The 22,756-nt window shown below is 45.7% G+C and overlaps 1 protein-coding gene across 2 annotated transcripts in view; it reads right to left on the bottom strand.

Annotated features, from left to right (window-relative positions):
• The window catches only part of LOC109869029 (FYVE, RhoGEF and PH domain-containing protein 3-like), a 137,626-nt gene that overhangs the window by 26,711 nt on the left and 88,159 nt on the right, over positions 1–22,756 (bottom strand). For both annotated transcript variants that reach the window (XM_020458844.2, XM_031803514.1), the window contains exons 2-4: positions 9,297–9,461; positions 5,438–5,639; positions 3,208–3,856 (exon numbers count right to left, since the gene is read on the bottom strand). In XM_020458844.2, coding sequence (XP_020314433.2) covers positions 3,208–3,856; positions 5,438–5,639; positions 9,297–9,461 — 1,016 coding nt within the window. The remainder of the gene's footprint in view (positions 1–3,207; positions 3,857–5,437; positions 5,640–9,296; positions 9,462–22,756) is intronic.

Genomic DNA, 22,756 nt, shown 5'->3' with positions numbered 1-22,756 from the left:
AGAGGTGTATAAAATCAAACACATTGTCACGTGTGCTCCCTCGCCGACCTCTAGGTCACCAGACTGCTGATTATTGTGCACACTTGTCACGAGCATCAGCGCCTAATGACACTCCCTTTGGTTCCTTCCCCAGGTGTTATTGTTTCTGTTCCAGTTTCATGTCTGTGCGTTGTTAATGTTTGGTTTATTAAATGATTCACTCTCTGAACTGGCTTCCCGACTCCCAGCGCACACGTTACACACACAGCCATTCGATCTCCATAGACAAACATTGTCAGTAGAATGGCCTAACTGAAGAGCTCAGTGACTTTCAACGTGGCACCGTCATAGGATGCCGTCTTTCCATCAAGTTAGTACGTCAAATTTATGCCCTGCTAGAGCTGCCCTGATCAAATGCAAGAGTCGTTATTGTGAAGTGGAAACATCTAGAAGCAACAATGGCTCAGCCACAATGTGGTAGGACACACAAGCTCACAGAACGGGACCGCCGAGTGCTGAAGCACATAACGTGTAAAAATGATCTGTCCTCGGTTGCAACACTCACTACCGAGTTCCAAACTGTCTCTGGAAGCAACGTCAGCACAATAATTGTTCATCAGAAGCTTTATAAAATTGGTTTTCATGGCCGAACAGCCACACACAAGCCTAAGATCGGCATGGGCAATGCCAAGCATCAGCAGGAGTGGTGTAAAGCTCGTCACCATTGGACTCTGAAGCAGTGGAAACACATTCTCTGGAGTGATGAATCACACTTCACCACGGACTAATCTGGGTTTGGTGGATTAGGAATAATGATCTGTGGCTGTTTTTCATGGTTCGGGCCAGGCCCCTTAGTTCCAGTGAAGGGAAATCTTAACGCTACAGCATACAATTACATTCTAGACAATTCTGTGCTTCCAACTTTGTGGCAACAGTTTGGGGAAGGCCCTTTACTGTTTCAACATGACAATACCCCAGTGCACAAAGCGAGGTCCATACATTAATGGTTTGTCGAGGTTGGTGTGGAAGAACTTGACTGCCCTGCACAGAGCACTGACCTCAACCCCATCAAGCAACTTTGGGATGAATTGGAATGCCGGCAGCGATCCAGGCCCAACATCAGTGGCGGACCTCACTAATGCTCTTGTGGCTGAATGGAAGCAAGTCCCCGCAGCAATGTTCCAGCATCTAGTGGAAAGCCTTCCCAGAAGAGTGGAGGCTGTTGTAGCAGCAATGTTCCAACATCTAGTGGAAAGCCTTCCCAGAAGAGTGGAGGCTGTTATAGCAGCAATGTTTCAACTAGTGGAAAGCCTTCCCAGAAGAGTGTAGGCTGTTATAGCAGCAATGTTCCAACATCTAGTGGAGAGCCTTCCCAGAAGAGTGGAGGCTGTTATAGCAGCAATGTTCCAACATCTAGTGGAAAGCCTTCCCAGAAGAGTGTAGGCTGTTGTAGCAGCAATGTTCCAACATCTAGTGGAAAGCCTTCCCAGAAGAGTAGAGGCTGTTATAGCAGCAATGTTCCAACTAGTGGAAAGCCTTCCCAGAAGAGTGTAGGCTGTTATAGCAGCAATGTTCCAACATCTAGTGGAGAGCCTTCCCAGAAGAGTAGAGGCTGTTATAGCAGCAATGTTCCAACTAGTGGAAAGCCTTCCCAGAAGAGTGTAGGCTGTTGTAGCAGCAATGTTCCAACATCTAGTGGAGAGCCTTCCCAGAAGAGTGGAGGCTGTTATAGCAGCAATGTTCCAACATCTAGTGGAAAGCCTTCCCAGAAGTGTGTAGGCTGTTATAGCAGCAATGTTCCAACATCTAGTGGAGAGCCTTCCCAGAAGAGTGTAGGCTGTTATAGCAGCAATGTTCCAACATCTAGTGGAGAGCCTTCCCAGAAGAGTGGAGGCTGTTATAGCAGCAAAGAGGGGACCAACACCATATTAATGCCCATGATTTTGGAATGAGATGTCCACATTCCTTTGGTCATGCAGTGTATGTTAACAAACAAGCACACACTCACCTAGGCATAATAATACCCTGCAGGTAAAATATCTCATCTATTTCTGTGGCAGAGCTAAAGACTGAAAGAAAGTACATTTCTTTATTTTCCTGTCGCAATGTGCATCCCCACAACCCACATCCTCTGTGACAGCAGTGTCATTAAAACGCTATCAACATACCAGCTGTTAGTGTCAGAGAGTGGCACTGTCCCCTCACACCCCTCCCCACACACCTCCTGCCCCTCCCCACACACATTTCCTCTTGACAGTAATGCTGATATCAAGAAACATGGAGTTCCCTTGCTCATGAGGCAAAGGGTATGGGCTGTCACTACGGTGTGTGTGTGTGTTTGTGTGTCTGTGTAAGTGCGTGTGCTCACATGGGTGTGTGTTTGGGTGTGTTGGGCTGTGCCCAATCATAACAATGCAAAGGGGATAACATCACAGTGCCGCTAACACCCATGATAGCTGTCCTGTACTGATGACTGTCCTGTTCTGATGACACCCATGATGACGGTCCTGTACTGATGACACCCATGACGACGGTCCTGTACTCTAGTTTCAGCTACCACTCATCACCTCCGCCCACCCATCTGTTTCTCACACTTGTCCTCGTTAGCTAACTTTCAGCACACTCTCTCACTCTCTTGCTGACTTGCATTCTGTCTCTCTTCTTTCTATACCTCCTTTTCTCTATTTCTATTTCTGTCGGATGTTTCTTGACCTTCCCCTCATCCTTTCATTTCAATAAATAGACAGTATTTTTCTGGCAGGGGGGTTCATGTATACCGGACCGGTAAAATGTGAAGTTCTCTGTTGGAAGTGTCAGTATCACTCTCACACAGATCAACTGTGGGAAGTCAGAGGAAACAGCAGCTGAGCTGTGTGCAGGTTTCTGTCTGGTTTAGTTTGTCCTCTAGCAGTAGTCACAAGATCGTTTTACAGCCCTGGGCAGGTACTCATCTCCCTACACCCCACAGCACATCCACTTTTAAATACCGCACAGACTCTTGTGACCGCCACACATACACTTGAGAGTCTGAAATAGTGTGTCTGTTTGTTTGTTTGGGTGTGTGTGTGTGTTGTGCTGTGTATAGGCCCACAGTTTCATAAACAAAAAAACATCTGAAACTGATGCAGACTTTCAGATAGTTCATCCAGACAATAATAGATGGTCAGGTTACAGTTACTGCCCTACGAACTGAGAGGACTTATAAGAATGTGTGTGTGTCTGACTCACCCTATGTGTGTCTGTCTTCTCTCCTCCCTCCATCTCCCCACTGCTGACCTCATCCAGGTCACTGTCCTCGTCCTGTGTGGAGTCACGCTTGTTGTCCAGGGTTATGCAGCAGGACACACTGGTCTCCGTCTCCGTGACGCTGTCATAGCGCTCTTCCTCGTCGATGGCGTCCTCGTTGGGGAACACCTCACCCTCCACCGCACACGATGGGCTGTCTATCCCGCTGTCCCTGTTGGGAATCTTCCCATTTAAGTTCTGCTCCGAGGAGAGAGAGTCCGGATTGTCCTGGAGCTCATGGGAAGAGCCTCTCTCCTCCCGCTCCGCATCGTCAAGGGAACCAACCCCATCGCCATGGGCGATGTCGAGGTGGTCCTCCATTGAGTCCAGAGGAATGTCCTCGTGGCCGTCGATGCGGAGTGAGGCCAGGCGTGAGAGTTCTATCAGCTCTGTGACCTCATCAATCCGCTCCGAGACGATATATGCAAGTTTTTCGGCGGGGGAGCGTTTCCCAGAATCCTTTGCTCCTGCTGACCCTGAAGGGGAGTGTGCTGTGGGGTCAGGGGCAGAGGGTGGTGTGGTCTCAGACATGGCGTCCATACTCAGGCACAGGTGGAGCTGATTCTTCGGGGGGACGCCAAGAATCGGAATCCTGGGAAATAAAGAAGAAACGTGACTAAAAAACGAGGCCCTGTGTGTGTATTCTGTGACAGACATTGAGTGTGTATTCTGTGACAGACATTGAGTGTGTATTCTGTGACAGAGGGTAAGACAGACATTGAGTGTGTATTCTGTGACAGAGGATAAGACAGACATTGAGTGTGTATTCTGTGACAGAGGGTAAGACAGACATTGAGTGTGTATTCTGTGACAGAGGGTAAGACAGACATTGAGTGTGTATTCTGTGACAGAGGGTAAGACAGACATTGAGTGTGTATTCTGTGACAGAGGGTAAGACAGACATTGAGTATGTATTCTGTGACAGAGGGTAAGACAGACATTGAGTGTGTATTCTGTGACAGAGGGTAAGACAGACATTGAGTGTGTATTCTGTGACAGAGGGTAAGACAGACATTGAGTATGTATTCTGTGACAGAGGGTAAGACAGACATTGAGTATGTATTCTGTGACAGAGGGTAAGACAGACATTGAGTGTGTATTCTGTGACAGAGGGTAAGACAGACATTGAGTGTGTATTCTGTGACAGACATTGAGTGTGTATTCTGTGACAGAGGGTAAGACAGACATTGAGTGTGTATTCTGTGACAGACATTGAGTGTGTATTCTGTGACAGACATTGACTGTGTATTCTGTGACAGAGGATAAGACAGACATTGAGTGTGTATTCTGTGACAGAGGGTAAGACAGACATTGAGTGTGTATTCTGTGACAGACATTGTGTGTGTATTCTGTGACAGAGGATACGACAGACATTGAGTGTGTATTCTGTGACAGAGGTTAAGACAGACATTGAGTGTGTATTCTGTAACAGAGGGTAAGACAGACATTGAGTGTGTATTCTGTGACAGAGGGTAAAACAGACATTGAGTGTGTATTCTGTGACAGAGGGTAAGACAGACATTGAGTGTGTATTCTGTGACAGAGGGTAAGACAGACATTGAGTGTGTATTCTGTAACAGAGGGTAAGACAGACATTGAGTGTGTATTCTGTGACAGAGGGTAAGACAGACATTGAGTGTGTATTCTGTGACAGAGGGTAAGACAGACATTGAGTGTATATTCTGTGACAGAGGGTAAGACAGACATTGAGTGTGTATTCTGTATCAGAGGGTAAGACAGACATTGAGTGTGTATTCTGTGACAGAGGGTAAGACAGACATTGAGTGTGTATTCTGTGACAGAGGGTAAGACAGACATTGAGTGTGTATTCTGTTTCAGAGGGTAAGACAGACATTGAGTGTGTATTCTGTGACAGAGGGTAAGACAGACGTTGAGTGTGTATTCTGTGACAGAGGGTAAGACAGACATTGAGTGTGTATTCTGTGACAGAGGGTAAGACAGACATTGAGTGTGTATTCTGTGACAGAGGGTAAGACAGACATTGAGTGTGTATTCTGTAACAGAGGGTAAGACAGACATTGAGTGTGTATTCCGTGCAAAACATTCATACTCGTATAGCAATACCCACATCATAAATAATCCAACTAAATATAATGATACAGGGTGAGAACACCTTGTGGAATCTCCTACCCCCTGCAGTGCAGTAAAGTACCTGGACTTCTCAAACCTCTCGATGAGTAGCCCCACGTTCTGGGCTTCTCTTTGAGGCAGTGTGGCCAGGCCAGGGGGGATCTGGCTGGGCCACGGCTTGGGCGAAGTTGGGGGAGCAGGCAGTGGCCTGGAGGGGGCCGGGGGGATCCTCTTGGGCTTCTTGTCCTGTCCGAGGGCCAGCAGGTGCAGGGGCTTAGGCGGCACTGTAGGTCCAGGTCCAGGAAGAGGGGAAATGGAATGAGGAAGAAGGAAATAGTGAAAAAGACAGATACTAGGTCAGGTCACTGGTGTGATGACAGAAACAGTCCTGTTTCAAGTGCCCCGGTGTGAGAAAGCCTCCATTTCTGTATTCCAGACGCCCTTGGCTGCTGCAGCTACCCACTCACAAAACCACAGTCCAAATGCCACCACAAAACACAACATATAAATGCTCAACTCCAAGAGTAGGTCCAGGAACACAGCACAGGAGAAGTTCTGATGCTGCTTCACAGAGCTAAGACAGCTTCCTGGTTTCAGAACAGGATGCAGTGATGACTGCTTGTAAGCCACTGTGGTTTCAAAGTCAGATAAAAAAAAAACACAAGCACACAGACAAAAAAAATGACAGGCCGAGAGCAGTCCAAAAACAGACTCTGCACAAATGGCCACCCACACTATCAGAGGATAACATGCTACTGTATAGCTAGCTACATGCTCTTGAAACATGGTTACTGCAGAATGCATTTAGAGGACACTAGGTTTTTTATATATATTTTATGCAGGCCAGTCTTTGCTGTGTGCTTGGTATTGTACTAGGGCTGAATGAGGAACAGGTCTCTCCCTGAGTGTGTGTGTGTGGCTACAGCACAGCCTAAAGCAGGGGTTCTTTTTCAAAATATTATTTTTCGAAATACTCTTTATAAACTTTAGTTTATTTTTCCCCGTTAAAAACACTCTTACATACCTGTCTATGTTGGAACTATTGCTGTTGAAATACAATAAATTATTTCATTCTGAACCGGAATAAACGGATTGATCACATCACACAGATGTAGAACAGAACACACACAGGCTTGTTGATCGTGCAACTCTAAGTAACAGTACAGATAAAACATTATCAGGCCTACTGTACATCTTACTGTAGAAATGATTGTTGATAGAAAGTCTAGGTTGGAACTGTTGCTGTTAAAATACATATGTTTTTATTCTGAACTGGAATAAACTGATTGATCACATCACACAGATGTAGACCAGATGAGAGGTCCTAATGAGACATTTTCAGTCCTAATGAGAGGTGTGTGGCTGGTTGAAGTTTTCAGTCCTAATGAGAGGTGTGTGGCTGGTTGAACTTTTCAACAAGCAGGTCTATTATGGACTCAGTTTTTAACAGTGTAACACTGAGGTCATGCTCAGCATTGACTCTGTTTCTGTACTTCAGAACCCTGACTTGCATAGGTATGTGGTGCCAAACTGGATCAGAACATCTACTGCTTTCTCAGTCAGGCAGGAGACGGCTTCCTGCTGCAGATGATCAACCCAGAACTGTGTGAGTGTGTGTCTCAAAAAGCATCTTGCTTCAATCAGTTTATTCCAGATCAGAATAAAAAATATTACTTGTAACAGTTCCAACCTAGACTTGTTTTCAACAATCATGTGTACAGTAAAATGTACAGTAGGCCTGATCACTTTTCATCTTCATCTGTACTGTTTCTTAGGTTTACACTATCAGTAGCTAGCTAACTTGCTTTGGCTAACGTCAGCTATTAGCTGGTAAACGTTAAGCGGCCAGGGGATTGTTTGAAAGAGAAACTCACATCTACTACTATGAGAGATAGTACTCCCTTATTTCTGCTTATTATCACTTGTTATAAAATGACAACAATGCTTTGTTAGTTGACTTACTTTTCCACTTTCGAAGCACTGTTTCCTGAGGCATACTGCCCTGTTCTGAAATAACTCCCTGGGTTTACTGTCATGTACAGTTGTGCCTGGATGTTTGGTCAGGGCGTGTCATTTTATTAATTTGTTAGTTTTGAGAGACTCATTACTAAGCACTTCCCCACACAAAACACATTGTGGGCGCTCCTCATTATATCTCAAAGTTTGTATGAAAGAGACAAAACGTCATCACTGTATTTGCGTGTCATGACCATTGAGCTCAGTCAGAACTTGTGACGAGCATGAGTCCATTTCATGACAGCGGTGAGGAATAGCAAGCAGTGTTGCCAACTCCTCAGTAAGGAAAGTAGCTATTGGCTGTCCTAAAAGTCGCTAAATGACGTCATCACCTACTTTGCATACTTGGCCATGTACATGTAATTGTGATGGACGCTGTAGGAGAGAGGAATAACGTCGTGGAAGGGACAAAACGTGAGTAACAAACACCCTAAATATGTTTAGAACTACAAATGAGCTGCAGAGAGCGGCACACTCTCGGCCATACTGCTCCTTCAGCACTTTATGGACCCCATTGTTAATCCCCGTCATAATAGAGGCATTGTTAGTCCCTATCCCCAGGAGTTTCTCTTTTTTAAGACAACACTTCAAAGCCAAAACAGCACGGGCTATAGATTTGGCATCTCCTCCCTCCAACTCAACAAGCCCCGGAAATGTTGATACAATTGTCTGCTTGGTGTCACTAAAGCACCTTATCACAACCCCCAGGTACACTTACATCCGTGGACTCATCGAGGAGGAGGCTGAAACGCTGGTCACCAACATCTGCGACCAACTTTTTCAGAAAGTATGGTGCTAGAACACCATTAATCATTACTGTGCACTTTGTCCTGTGCATGTTGAAGTCGGTAGCAGCAGTGGACTCTGACAAAGCAGCTATACATGCTTCTCCAATGTGATCACGTGGCAATTTTTTTTTACCATAAATGGCAGCTTGTTTTGGGTGGATCTGTTATAAGGCTTTGCCTTTTGAGTATGTTTTTGAGTTGTCATGTGTTTGTTTGGCGTAGAAATCAGCCTTACAATACAGGCAATATGCCCATGTATCATCTCCAATAAACGGCTTCAACCAGCCTTTGAATTCAGGGTTTGATTCCCACTCCTTTCTGTATTTTTGAGTGTACAGTTTAGAATAAGACATGATGAGCTAGCCAGCTAGATGTTTAGCTTATGTCACAGAGAGGCACACACACAGTGGACAAGGTGAGTAAGTGACTGAGGCTGTGTGAGTCAAATTGGGGTGGGGCCCATGGCAGCACCCGCTGCTCGTTGAGAAGAGTAAGAACGATACGTGCTTTCATGTCAGTCTCCAAAAGTCTCCAATAACACCAGAAAAAGTCTCTAGATTTTTTGCTAGTCACTTTTTTGAAAATGTGTCGCTAGAGGGGTCTGAATACTCACTAAATATTGCGACAAAGTCGCTAAGTTGGCAACACTGATAACAAGTCAGTGGCTTGAACCACAGCTCTGCAGCGTGTAGGTCGCGGAGTGATCTTCAACAAAACTGCAGGAAAATGTTTTGCTATGCACAGAGCGCACTGAACCGAGAACGCAGTTGCACTTAGCCAAATCAATTCCAGTAATTAATTAAATAATTATACATTAACAGGTCCGTGACCCACATACTTTAAGAAACGCTGGCCTAAAGTAATGCCTCAACAGGCAGATAGCATGAAGCTATAGTTGGACTAACAACAGTCTTTGATCTGAACCATTGATCTCTTTTTCTGACTGATGTGTTTGTGGGATAAATATGTGGGTGAACGCTGACCTGACCAAATAAAACTCTGGGGCCTGGGTCATAGTCATTGCCTAAGAAACGCAGGCTAATAACACAATGCTGGATACTGTACCAACATGATAATGACATTTTTGTAATAAACAACTAGTTATAATGCTAAATGACAAATAAACCAACACTGTACCTTGAGGTTTCTGAGAGGTGGGTGTGGCGGTAGGCTGGGGGTGGGGCTTGACTGCAGGCCGGCCGTGACATGGTCTGGGAGGGGGCGGGGCTTTCTTTCCCAGCCGTGGGGAACACAGGAAGTCCACCGATCCACACTGGTACTGTAGAGAGGAGGGAGAGAGGTCTGAGGGAGAGAGAGGGAGATGATATATTAGGTTGACTGGTGAGTACATAACTTCTGTTCACAGAACACGCAGGAATGCAACCTGTTCTGAAGGAACACAGTATTAGTTTGAGAACACCAAGAAAGTGACATAGGTGAGCCAAAAAACCCAGCAGTTTCAGCTCAACACAGCCCCAGTTTCAGTCCAAGGACACCTGAACGAAGCAGATCCATACAGGCCCAGTTTCAGTCCAAGGACACCTGAACGAAGCAGATCCATACAGGCCCAGTTTCAATCCAAGGACACCTGAACGATGCAGCCCTATACAGGCCCAGTTTCAGTCCAAGGACACCTGAACGATGCAGATCCATACAGGCCCAGTTTCAGTCCAAGGACACCTGAATGATGCAGCCCTATACAGTCCCAGTTTCAGTCCAATGACACCTGAACGATGCAGATCCATACAGTCCCAGTTTCAGTCCAAGGACACCTGAACGATGCAGATCCATACAGGCCCAGTTTCAGTCCAAGGACACCTGAACGATGCAGATCCATACAGGCCTAGCTGCATTACACTTGAGTGGTGCAGTGTGGTGTGAGGAGGTGAACAAACGACCATGCTGCAGGGAGCAAGAAGAACTAGAGAGGAAGCATAGAGGAAGCATATAGGGAACAGACAGGCCCAGCATCGATCCTGACACCAGGCCAGAGGAAAGAGAGAAGAGGCTTCCGCCTCAATGAGTCTACAGCTAGCTCTCTGATAGGCCTGCCTATAAATAATACATGTCTACATCCTGATCCTCCATCCTTTTGACTGGCTGGGAGTCATAATGGCCTGTGTGTGTGTGTGTGTCCCACTTTCTCTCTGCATGTCTGTGATATCAGGCTGTGTGTTTAAGAAACCCACTCAACAGAACTACAAACAGATGCACTGTGGGACAATGAGGCCTTTAGCAGCTAGCTAGTTTCATCAGGGAGATGCCTGTAAGGGCTTTTTGAAATTTAGTCAACTGAATTGAAGTGTGGCCTTTTTAATGTGTGCTGTTTTGTGCAATATGTTGGTATGTTCACATAATGTATTGTTTGTGTTGAGAGTGGAGGAAGTATGTGTTTACTGTGTATATACGTGTGCTTGTGTATCCCTATGCCTGTGTGTGTGTGTACTTATGTACGACTGGGCCTGTGTGCGTGTGTGTGTGTGTGTGTGTGTGTGTGTGTGTGTGTGTGTGTGTGTGTGTGTGTGTGTGTGTGTGTGTGTGTGTGTGTGTGTGTGTGCCTCTGTGTTTGTGTCTAAGTACTGCTGTCTTTGTTCCTAGTGCCCTCATCACAGCCTGTGTTTAGCCTTGCTGTGTGTTATCAATGATAACCCTGTCAGTACGTTATGATCATCTATATAAACTACCATCCACACTGCTGCTCTCTTTCCTGCAGGCTTACGGACGGTATCTATTCACTCCACACGCATCGCCAAAGGATTAGTTTAGAGATGGTAGTGAGACCACTGAGGAGCTTCTCCATGTCTGATTTGGTGTTGTCCAGCTCAGCTTCAGCCTGCAGCTTCAGGCAGTGAAGGCAGGCAGAGCTATGTCAGTCTGTAATGAGTCCTGCTTCGCTGTCTGCCCTCATGAGGTCCTGCTGCAGGCTGGCTTTCCCAACATATGATATCTACAAGGCCTTTACCAAACCAAGTAGGGAGGGAGGGAAGAGAGAGTGAGAGAGGGAGAGGGAGAGGGAGAGAAGGAGAAGGGGAGGAGAGAGAGAGAGAGCAAGAGAGAGAGTGTGCTACAGTTTGCATACAACCATGGAAGACAAAGCTTTTTACTAAAGCTATAAACAGTAACTGTAATACACACAGCTACTGGGTCAATAATTGTACAGTAGCAAATCATAAAATAGTGCCCAGTTCCCGCTCTCACTTCCACTACCGCTGCAACAGAAATCCATTTGTAAACAGCAGACTGTATAGTATTGACTATACAGACACACAGCATCCCACATTATCATATAGAGGAAAGCCATTCACCAAAGAGAACTGATGACTTTGTAAAACTTAATCTAGGATCAGCTTTTCCTGCCCCCAATCTTAAGGTGATGAAATCAGATCTGACCCTGCATCAGTGCTTTGGGGCAGCATCTATCTACTCTGAAGTCCTTCAGCCAAACCACTGACCAATGAGAAACACTCTGACCATAGACACAGGTCAAGTCTTGGGAAAATCAAACAGTCTGTATCAGTAACGAGACCTACGGTGTCATAAGGGTCTGGGTCTATTGAAACTCTGTAGTCATGGTTATCTGAGAGAGAGTGAAACCTGGCCCGCAGATCAAACGTCCTAACAGTAAACAGGAACTTGATGACACAGAGGAATCACTTCCACTGAACACTCTCTACACAACACTACACAACACTTATAACTCTACACAACACTTATAACTCTACACAACACTACACAACACTCACAATTCTACACAACATTCACAACTCTACACAATACTCACAACTCTACATGACACTTATAACTCTACACAACACTCACAACTCTACACAACACTTATAACTCTACACAACACTTATAACTCTACACAACACTCACAACTCTACACAACACTTATAACTCTACACAACACTCACAACTTTAGACAACACTACAACTCTACACAACACTCACAACTTTACACAACACTTATAACTCTACACAACACTCACAACTTTACACAACACTTATAACTCTACACAACACTCACAACTTTACACAACACTTATAACTCTACACAACACTCACAACTCTACACAACACTCCTCCCAACTTTACTCAACACTCCTCCCAACTCTACACAACACTCACAACTCTTCTACATGTCTGTTACAATACTGAAACCTCAAATTATTCCAAAGGTCTTCGAGACCAAAAAGTAAGTGTGTTCATTTGAACATTTGCCAAAGTAAAGAAAAGAAGGATAGCAAAACAACCGCCTAAACCCGATAAACAGACAGACTGGGCTTATTTGCAGAATTTAACACACAAGAAAAGACAAGAACAAGAAGGAAAAGCTACCTTGTCATTCAATGTTCCCCCTTTCCTCAGACGCCAAAATCCAGTGAACCGTTTCAATGAGAAAATCCTTGGTCAACAAGTAAATACTATTCTCCCGGTATGAGACCGTTAAGCTCTCCGTGCCAGCTCCTTGCACACACACACACCCTGGAGCTCAGTAAAGTTCAGTCCTGCATAACACACACACCTGTTGTCAGGTGTACTGTGTTCCCTAGTCTAACTGCACCTGCCAAACCTGCTCTACACACCTGCCCCCGGGCCCAGCTGACGTGTGTGTGTGTATGTATTGTTATGGCAACAGGAGGTCAACAGATTCCCTGATTATCTCTGTCTGTGAAACAGTACAGGGCAGGAACCAAGATGAAACGTCACAGACTGCATGGACACTATAGGCTAAGTCTCTGACACCTTACACACTCAGTCAGGTCCTGTTCAGTGGCAGAGTGGTAAAGTTATGTGCGTACATGCACGCACGCAGGAAAATGACAAAACAGAACAGAGTAAACAACTACAGGACAAACAGGAGTTTGTCATCAAATGAATTTGCTTACAGATGGAGAGATGAGATGAACATTCTGTAATTATGAGAATCAATCTATGAGCATTTTAATAAACACACACAAGAGAATAGACAAGTGGATTCATTCATTTCCTCTTCTGAGCTCCAATCACGATGAGGGACAGATCATTGAAACAGTTTGCTTCCCAGCACAACCATCACCATGGTGCTCTGAGGAGCTGGGGGTTGCCAGGGTGACGTGACTCAGAAGACCACCTCATCAACGACCATACCCCATCCTTATGGACACGCCAAGAATTGTCTCCTAGGCGACCCGTTGACTCACCTGCCCGTTGCTTGAGAGTGGAGATGGTGATGTCATGGTCACTCTCCAGTCAGAAGAAAACAGGACAGAATGAGAAGGACTCACAGAACAGCACTAGAGAGGACAGTGTTACTGTTATAAGAACTGTGTTCTTATACACTGAAATATTCTGACACTGAGAAAGGGGATATGGAAGCATAATGGTATTGTGGGTGTGTGTGTGTCTGTGTATGTACATTTGTGTGTGTGTGTGTGTGTGTGTATGTACATTTGTGTGTGTGTGTGTGTGTCTGTGTATGTACATTCGTGTGTGTGTGTGTGTCTGTACATTAGTGTGTGTGTGACTGTGTTTGTACATTCGTGTGTGTGCATCTGTGTATGTACATTTGTGTGTGTGTGTGTCTGTGTATGTACATATGTGTGTGTGTGTCTGTGTATGTACATTCGTGTGTCTGTGTGTCTGTGTATGTACATTCTCACCAAGATGGCGTAGCAGTCAGACGTCTTGTTGTGTCGTGTCCCTTGTATATATCGTTTTTTTACATATTTTTCTTCGCATATCTTTTAAAACATTTTGCTAAACCTCAACATCTAAATACTCTCCTGCAACCCGCCTCACCCAATGTAGCGTGGATCTGCTTTTTTTTCTAAAGTATTTATATTTACTTCGGATCCGGAACCCCTCAACTGAAGCTAGCCAGCTAACTACCAGCTATCAGTCAGCAAACCATTGCTAGCGGTCTTCAGCTAACCGGTCATCAGCTAACCTTTAGCTCGGAAAGCTCTCGCCAGTTCGAACAACGCGACTCTGACCAGAGCATAACGGACCTACTATTTTTATCCCCGGATTCCCACCGCAAACGGAACATTTTCAGCTGGATCTTCACAACTAGCTAACTAGCTAACCGCAACCCCGGATGATTACTCCTGGCTAGCGTTTCCATCCACTTAGCTTGAAGCTAGCCCGGCCAGAGCTCCTGTGCTACCACCGAAGCATACTCCTGGGCTACAATATCCGGACCCACGACCGGTCTATCGATGCCACCGCATGAAGAGGCATAAACAGACTCACCCCATCGCGACGTCCCCCAAAGGCTAACTTTCTAGCCCTTGCTATCGGCTTGCTTGCTAAATCGGCCTGCTAACTGCTAGCTTGTTTAGCCCCGGTCCGATAACTGCTAGCTTGTTTAGCCCCGGCCTACCAACTGTTAGCTTGTTAGCACAGGCCTGCTAACTGTCTGAATCGCCGCGTCCCCAGCCAGCCCAACCACTCACTGGACCCATATTTACTTTCAATCTCTTTTCGATTTTAATTCGATTATACCTTCCGGTAACCTGCCTCACCCAATGTGATACGGAATCGCTATAATTTTTTATTTTTAGAACACATTCAAGAACCTCCAGAAGCTAACCAGCTAACTAGCTACAAGCTATTTAGTCATTGTTAGCCACTGCTAGCGGCTTTTACCTTCTGCACAGCCTGCCAGTTTTTTTTACCTGGATGATACTCGCCAGTCTAGCTTCCCTGCCCCATCCACCGCTGCCCCCTGGACACTGATCACTTGGCTACATAGCTGATGCATGCTGGAGTGTCCATCAATCATGGTACTCAATTCTGCTTGTTTATGTTTTATCTGTCGGCCCCAGCCGCACTCAGGCTCTGTGTGTAGTTAATCCGACCCTCCCTGCCTAGTCAACGCCATTTTACCTGCTGTTGTTGTGCTAGCTGATTAGCTGTTGTTGTCTCACCTACTGTTTTAGCTAGGTCTCCCAATTCAACACCTGTGATTACTGTATGCCTCGCTGTATGTCTCTCTCAAATGTCAATATGCCTTGTATACTGTTGTTCAGGTCAGTTATCATTGTTTTACTTTATCAATGGAGCCCCTAGTTCCACTCTTCATACCCCTGATACCTCCTTTGTCCCACCTTCCACACATGCGGTGACCTCACCCATTACAACCAGCACGTCCAGAGATACAACCTCTCTCATCATCAGCCAGTGCCTGGGCTTACCTCCGCTGTACCCGCACCCCACCATACCCCTGTCTGCGCATTATGCCCTGAATATATTCTGCCATGCCCAGAAATCTGCTCCTTTTATTCTCTGTCCCCAACGCTCTAGGCGACCGGTTTTGACAGCCTTTAGCTGCACCCTCATACTACTCCTCCTCTGTTCCGCGGGTGATGTGGAGGTAAACCCAGGCCCTGCATGTCCCCAGGCACCCTCATTTGTTGACTTCTGTGATCGAAAAAGCCTTGGTTTCATGCATGTCAACATCAGAAGCCTCCTCCCTAAGTTTGTTTTACTCACTGCTTTAGCACACTCTGCTAACCCTAATGTCCTTGCCGTGTCTGAATCCTGGCTCAGGAAGGCCACCAAAAATTCAGAGATTTCCATACCCAACTATAACATTTTCCATCAAGATAGAACTGCCAAAGGGGGAGGAGTTGCAGTCTATTGCAGAGATAGCCTGCAAAGTAATGTCATACTTTCCAGGTCCATACCCAAACAGTTCGAACTAATAATTTTTAAAATTACTCTCTTCAGAAATAAGTCTCTCACTGTTGCCGCCTGCTACCGACCCCCCTCAGCTCCCAGCTGTGCCCTGAACACCATTTGTGAATTGATCGCCCCCCATCTAGCTTCAGAGTTTGTTCTGTTAGGTGACCTAAACTGGGATATGCTTAACACCCCGGCAGTCCTACAATCTAAGCTAGATGCCCTCAATCTCACACAAATCATCAAGGAACCCACCAGTTACAACCCTAAATCTGTAAACAAGGGCACCCTCATAGACGTCATCCTGACCAACTGGCCCTCCAAATACACCTCCGCTGTCTTCAACCAGGATCTCAGCGATCACTGCCTCATTGCCTGTATCCGCAGTCAAACGACCACCCCTCATCACTGCTCCCTAAAACACTTCTGTGAGCAGGCCTTTCTAATCGACCTGGCCCGGGTATCCTGGAAGGACATTGACCTCATCCCGTCAGTTGAGGATGCCTGGTCATTCATTAAAAGTAACTTCCTCACCATTTTAGATAAGCATGCTCCGTTCAAAAAATGCAGAACTAAGAACAGATATAGCCCTTGGTTCACTCCAGACCTGACTGCCCTCGACCAGCACAAAAACATCCTGTGGCGGACTGCAATAGCATCGAATAGTCCCCGCGATATGCAACTGTTCAGGGAAGCCAGGAACCAATACACGCAGTCAGTCAGGAAAGCTAAGGCCAGCTTCTTCAGGCAGAAATTTGCATCCTGTAGCTCCAACTCCAAAAAGTTCTGGGACACTGTGAAGTCCATGGAGAACAAGAGCACCTCCTCCCAGCTGCCCACTGCACTGAGGCTAGGTAACACGGTCACCACTGATAAATCCATGATTATCGAAAACTTCAACAAGCATTTCTCAACGGCTGGCCATGCCTTCCGCCTGGCTACTCCAACCTCGGCCAACAGCTCCGCCCCCCCCCCGCAGCTACTCGCCCAAGCCTCGCCAGGTTCTCCTTTACCCAAATCCAGATAGCAGATGTTCTGAAAGAGCTGCAGAACCTGGACCCGTACAAATCAGCTGGGCTTGACAATCTGGACCCCCTATTTCTGAAACTATCTGCCGCCATTGTCGCAACCCCTATTACCAGCATGTTCAACCTCTCTTTCATTTCGTCTGAGATCCCCAAGGATTGGAAAGCTGCCGCAGTCATATCCCTCTTCAAAGGGGGAGACACCCTGGACCCAAACGGTCCTCTGGCAGTCTCTATGGGGGTGCCACAGGGTTCAATTTTCGGGCCGACTCTTTTCTCTGTATATATCAATGATGTTGCTCTTGCTGCGGGAGATTCCCTGATCCACCTCTACGCAGACGACACCATTCTATATACTTCCGGCCCGTCCTTGGACACTGTGCTATCTAACCTCCAAACGAGCTTCAATGCCATACAGCACTCCTTCCGTGGCCTCCAACTGCTCTTAAACACTAGTAAAACCAAATGCATGCTTTTCAACCGCTCGCTGCCTGCACCCGCACGCCTGACACCCTGGATGGTTCCGACCTTGAATATGTGGACATCAAAAAGCACCTAGGTGTCTGGCTAGACTGTAAACTCTCCTTCCAGACTCATATCAAACATCTGCAATCGAAAATCAAATCTAGAGTCGGCTTTCTATTCCGCAACAAAGCCTCCTTCACTCACGCCGCCAAACTTACCCTAGTAAAACTGACTATCCTACCGATCTTCGACTTCGGCGATGTCATCTACAAAATAGCTTCCAACACTCTACTCAGCAAACTGGATGCAGTTTATCACAGTGCCATCCGTTTTGTCACTAAAGCACCTTATACCACCCACCACTGCGACCTGTATGCTCTAGTCGGCTGGCCCTCGCTACATATTCATCGCCAGACCCACTGGCTCCAGGTCATCTACAAGTCCATGCTAGGTAAAGCTCTGCCTTATCTCAGTTCACTGGTCACGATGGCAACACCCACCCTAGGCACGCGCTCCAGCAGGTGTATCACACTGATCATCCCTAAAGCCAACACCTCATTTGGCCGCCTTTCGTTCCAGTTCTCTGCTGCCTGTGACTGGAACGAATTGCAAAAATCGCTGAAGTTGGAGACTTTTATCTCCCTCACCAACTTCAAACATCTGCTATCTGAGCAGCTAACCGATCGCTGCAGCTGTACATAGTCTATCGGTAAACAGCCCACCCATTTTTACCTACCTCATCCCCATACTGTTTTTATTTATTTACTTTTCTGCTCTTTTGCACACCAATATCTCTACCTGTACATGACCATCTGATCATTTATCACTCCAGTGTTAATCTGCAAAATTGTAATTATTCGCCTACCTCCTCATGCCTTTTGCACACAATGTATATAGACTCTCTTTTTTTTCTACTGTGTTATTGACTTGTTAATTGTTTACTCCATGTGTAACTCTGTGTTGTCTGTTCACACTACTATGCTTTATCTTGGCCAGGTCGCAGTTGCAAATGAGAACTTGTTCTCAACTAGCCTACCTGGTTAAATAAAGGTGAAATAAAAAAAAATAAAAAAATAGTGTGTGTGTGTGTGTATGTACATTTGTGTGTGTGTGTGTGTGTCTGATGAAGGGTAAGTCAAGCCCAGAAAGCACATGACCCTGTGCCACAGGTCACACGCTAATATAATCTAACTCTATGTGTGACATATTCAGATTCCATCAGTCAAACAGCTATGAAATGACAGTGTACTGTCACAGACTGGGGCTCAACATTTCTACAACTGCAGAGAGTAGAGAGAGTGGTGAGGACAACCAACAGTGTGTATGTACCCAATGTCCTGCACGCACACGTACCCACAGACACTCACAACTAGAAAAATAGACACATACACAATATTCATTCTCCCCCTCCCCCTTTCTCTCGCTGAATGATGAATACACACATGCACAAGGAAAAGCACCCACTCACACATATAAACACACTGCTGTCAATCAATGTCAGCCCTGAGGCAACCCTGTTGGAGTCGTTTATTACCCATCCTCCCTAGAGTAAAGTCTTTCTGCCCCAGTGCTGTCTGGGAGATGGATCACTCCAGGCGTGGGAGCGTCTCATCAGTCAGTCACCACTTCTGTGACCCCCCTGACACTCCAACCCCCATCCCCCAAACACACAGCTACCCCCACATCTACCAACACTTTCGCTGTCCTTCCCTCAGTCAGCATGTCATTCCCTCTGCACCTCTCTTCATCTCCATCTCTTCCACTCCCTTCCTGCCTCGTAGACAGTCTTTTTATCGGACTCTTTCCCTCTTTCTCTCTCCCTCTCTCTCTCTCTCTCTCTCTCTCTCTCTCTCTCTCTCTCTCTCTCTGAACCTGCTAGTATTGATCTGGCCTCTGCTCTGTTGTCCTAACTGACTGAGACAGACTGATAATGACTGAGACAGACTGAGACAGAATGATAAAGACTGAGACAGAATGATACAGACTGAGACAGACTGAGACAGGATGATAAAGACTGAGACAGACTGATAAAGACTGAGACAGACTGATACAGACTGAAACAGACTGATAGAGACTGATATAGACTGATATAGACTGATATAGACTGAGATAGACTGATAAAGACTGAGATAGACTGATAAAGACTGAGCCAGACTGAGCCAGACTGAGATAGAGACAGACTGAGCCAGACTGAGACAGACTGAGATAGACTGATAAAGACTGAGACAGACTGAGATAGACTTATTAGAAGAGTGCATCGTCTGAAATAAGTATCAAAATATGGAGACATAGTGAATATGGAAGAAGGGAGAAAACCATATGTACCCTTTTATATAGCCAGAGACCTCCCATGGCTCTCCCTCCCTCTCCATCCTTCTCTCTCCATCTCTCCCTCTCTCCTTCCTGCGACTCTGAGACAATAACTAGTGCTCTGATCTTGATGTGTCTCTCTCATTTATCACCCACGGCCAAACCCCCATATTTACAGAAAGAGAGCGAGAGAGAGAGAGAGAGACTGTCGAACACATGGAAATATACGCACAAAGAGACACACACAGAGACACAAACAGACAATGGAAAACACATGGAAATAGAGACACACAGACAGAGACGCACTGGAAAACACATACATAGAGATGGAAAAAACCCAGACTGGAACTTTAGTGTAGTGTACAAAAGCAGGTTAACCTAGACTAGGTCTACAGCGTAAGATCTGGGATAGTTTGCTGTTGGTTAGGATTCATGTTACCTAACTAGAACAAATCTCTAAAAAGCAGATGCTGCTTCTCACAGACCATAAAAAGGGACAGATGTTCTATGGACACAAGGGATGTAGAATATAGGCTAGAGCTCTTCCCGATCTATGATAATTCAGCAGCAGATTTCTCCATCGAGTAGAGTACAGTAGAGTAGAGTACAGTAGAGTACAGTAGAGTACAGCTCAGAAGAGTGCAGTACAGTAGAGTAGAATAGAATTCAGTACAGTATAGTACAGTACAGCACAGTAGAGTAGAGCACAGTGGAGTAGAGTGCAGTACAGTATAGTACAGTACAGCACAGTAGAGTAGAGTGCAGTAGAGTACAGTAGAGCACAGTAGAGTAGAGTGCAGTAGAGTACAGTACAGTAGAGCACAGTACAGTAGAGTGCAGTACAGTACAGTATAGTACAGTACAGCACAGTAGAGTGCAGTACAGTAGAGTGCAGTACAGTGCAGTAGAGTAGAGTGCAGTAGAGTAGAGTACAGTAGAGTAGAGTGCAGTACAGTACAGTAGAGTACAGTAGAGTAGTGTGCAGTAGACTACAGTAAGTGCAGTGCAGTACAGTACAGTAAAGTGCAGTAGAGTACAGTACAGTACAGTAAAGTGCAGTAGAGTACAGTACAGTACAGTAAAGTGCAGTAGAGTACAGTACAGTACAGTAAAGTGCAGTAAAGTACAGTACAGTGCAGTACAGTACAGTAAATTACAGTTCAGTAGAGTACAGTAGAGTACAGGACAGTACAGTAGAGTGCAGTAGAGTACAGTACAGTACAGTAGAGTACAGTAGGGTAGAGTGTAGTAGAGTACAGTACAGTAGAGTAGAGTACAGTAGGGTAGAGCGCAGTAGAGTACCTTACAGTAGAGTAGAGAGTACAGTAGAGTACATTAGAGTAGAGTACAGTGGAGTAATGTACAGTAGCATTGAGTTGAGTGCAGTAGACTAGAGTAAAGTACAGTACAATAGAGTACAGTAGAGTAGAGTACACTAGAGTACAGTAGAGTGATAATGCAGCGTGCCAAGTTCACTGGCTTATCTATACATATACAGAAGGATAATGATCCCATCCAATCACATATACAGTAGCAGCTGGCCTCCCTCAGATTACTACCATAGTACTGGATATCCATTAATTTATTTCCTTGCTCTTTGATTCAACAACACAACAGCACCTCTCCCAGATTGTGTTCTCCAGGAATGAGCCATGCCTCTAAGCCTCCTCTATGGTATCATGGATTCCCAAGCTGGGCTACAGAGGAAAGGGGGTAAGAAGAGGATCAGGGATACGTCATCCTGCCCCTGTCAGTCCTAAATCAGGTCAGTGGACACAGCAGTAGGGTAAATCAACCCAGCTCACACATGAGGTAGAAGTATTTCACTACCCACAGATGAAGACAGGGGGATTTTCGTGGGATGACAAAGAGGAGAGGACAGAGTGTGAGACAGAAGGAGAGGGAGAACGAAAGAGAGAGTGTACAGTGCATTCGGAAAGTGTTCAGACCCCTTGACTTTTTCCCCATTTTGTTACCTTATTCTAAAATTGATTAAATAGTTTATTTTTCATTATCAATCTACACACAATAACCCATAATGACCAAGCAAAAACATTTATTTTAAATTTTTAATTTTGGAAAATGTATAAAAAATAAAAAACTGAAATACACATTTACATAAATATTCAGACCTTATCAATACTTTGTTGAAGCATATTTGGCAGCGATTACAACCTCGCGTCTTCTTGGGTATGAAGCTAAAATCTTGGCACACCTGTATTTGGGGAGTTTCTCCAATTCTTCTCTGCAGATCCTCTCAAGCTCTGTCAGGTTGGATGGGGAGCGTTGCCGCACAGCTACTTTCAGGTCTATCCAGAGATGTTCGATCGGGTTCAAGTCTGGGCTCTAGCTGAGCCACACAAGGACATTTGTTGTCCTGTTGGAAGTTGAACCTTCACCCCAGTCTGAGGTCCTGAGCGCTCTGGAGCAGGTTTTCATCAAGGATCTTTGTGTACTTTGCGCTGTTCATCTTTCCCTCGATCCAGACTAGTCTCCCGTTCCCTGCCGCTGAAAGAGATTCCCACAGCATGATGCTGCCGCCACCATGCTTCACCGTAGGGCTGGTGCCAGGTTTCCTCCAGACGTGACACTTGGAATTCAGGCCAAAGAGTTCATCAGACTAGAGAATCTTGTTTCTCGTGGTCTGAGAGTCTTTAGGTGGCTTTTTGGCAAACTCCAAGTGGGCTGTCATGTGCCTTTTACTGAGGAGTGGCTTCCGTCTGGCCACTCTACCATAAAGGCCTGATTGGTGGAGTGCTGCAGAGAAGGTTGTCCTTCTGGAAGGTTCTCTCATCTCCACAGAGGAACTCTGGAGCTCTGTCAGAGTGACCATCGGGTTCTTGGTCACCTCCCTGACCAAGCCCCTTCTCCCCCGATTGCTCAGTTTGGCCGGGCAGCCAGCTCTAGGAAGAGTCTTGGTGGTTCCAAACTTCTTCCATTTAAGAATGATGGAGGCCACTGTGTTCTTGGGGAACTTCAGTGCTGCAGATTTGATTTTATTAAATTAATTTTAGAATAAGGCTGTAACGTAATAAAATGTGGAAAAAGTTGAGGGGTCTGATTACTTTACAAATGCACTGCATGTTTAGAAGGGAGAACGAGGGAAGTAACAGAGGAAGAGAAAACGAAATG

This window comes from Oncorhynchus kisutch, linkage group LG24, assembly GCF_002021735.2.
Source record: "Oncorhynchus kisutch isolate 150728-3 linkage group LG24, Okis_V2, whole genome shotgun sequence".
In the NCBI taxonomy this organism is placed as follows: Eukaryota; Metazoa; Chordata; class Actinopteri; order Salmoniformes; family Salmonidae; genus Oncorhynchus; species Oncorhynchus kisutch.
Note: the sequence above shows the minus strand (reverse complement) of the source record. Positions and strands in the feature narration are given on the sequence as shown.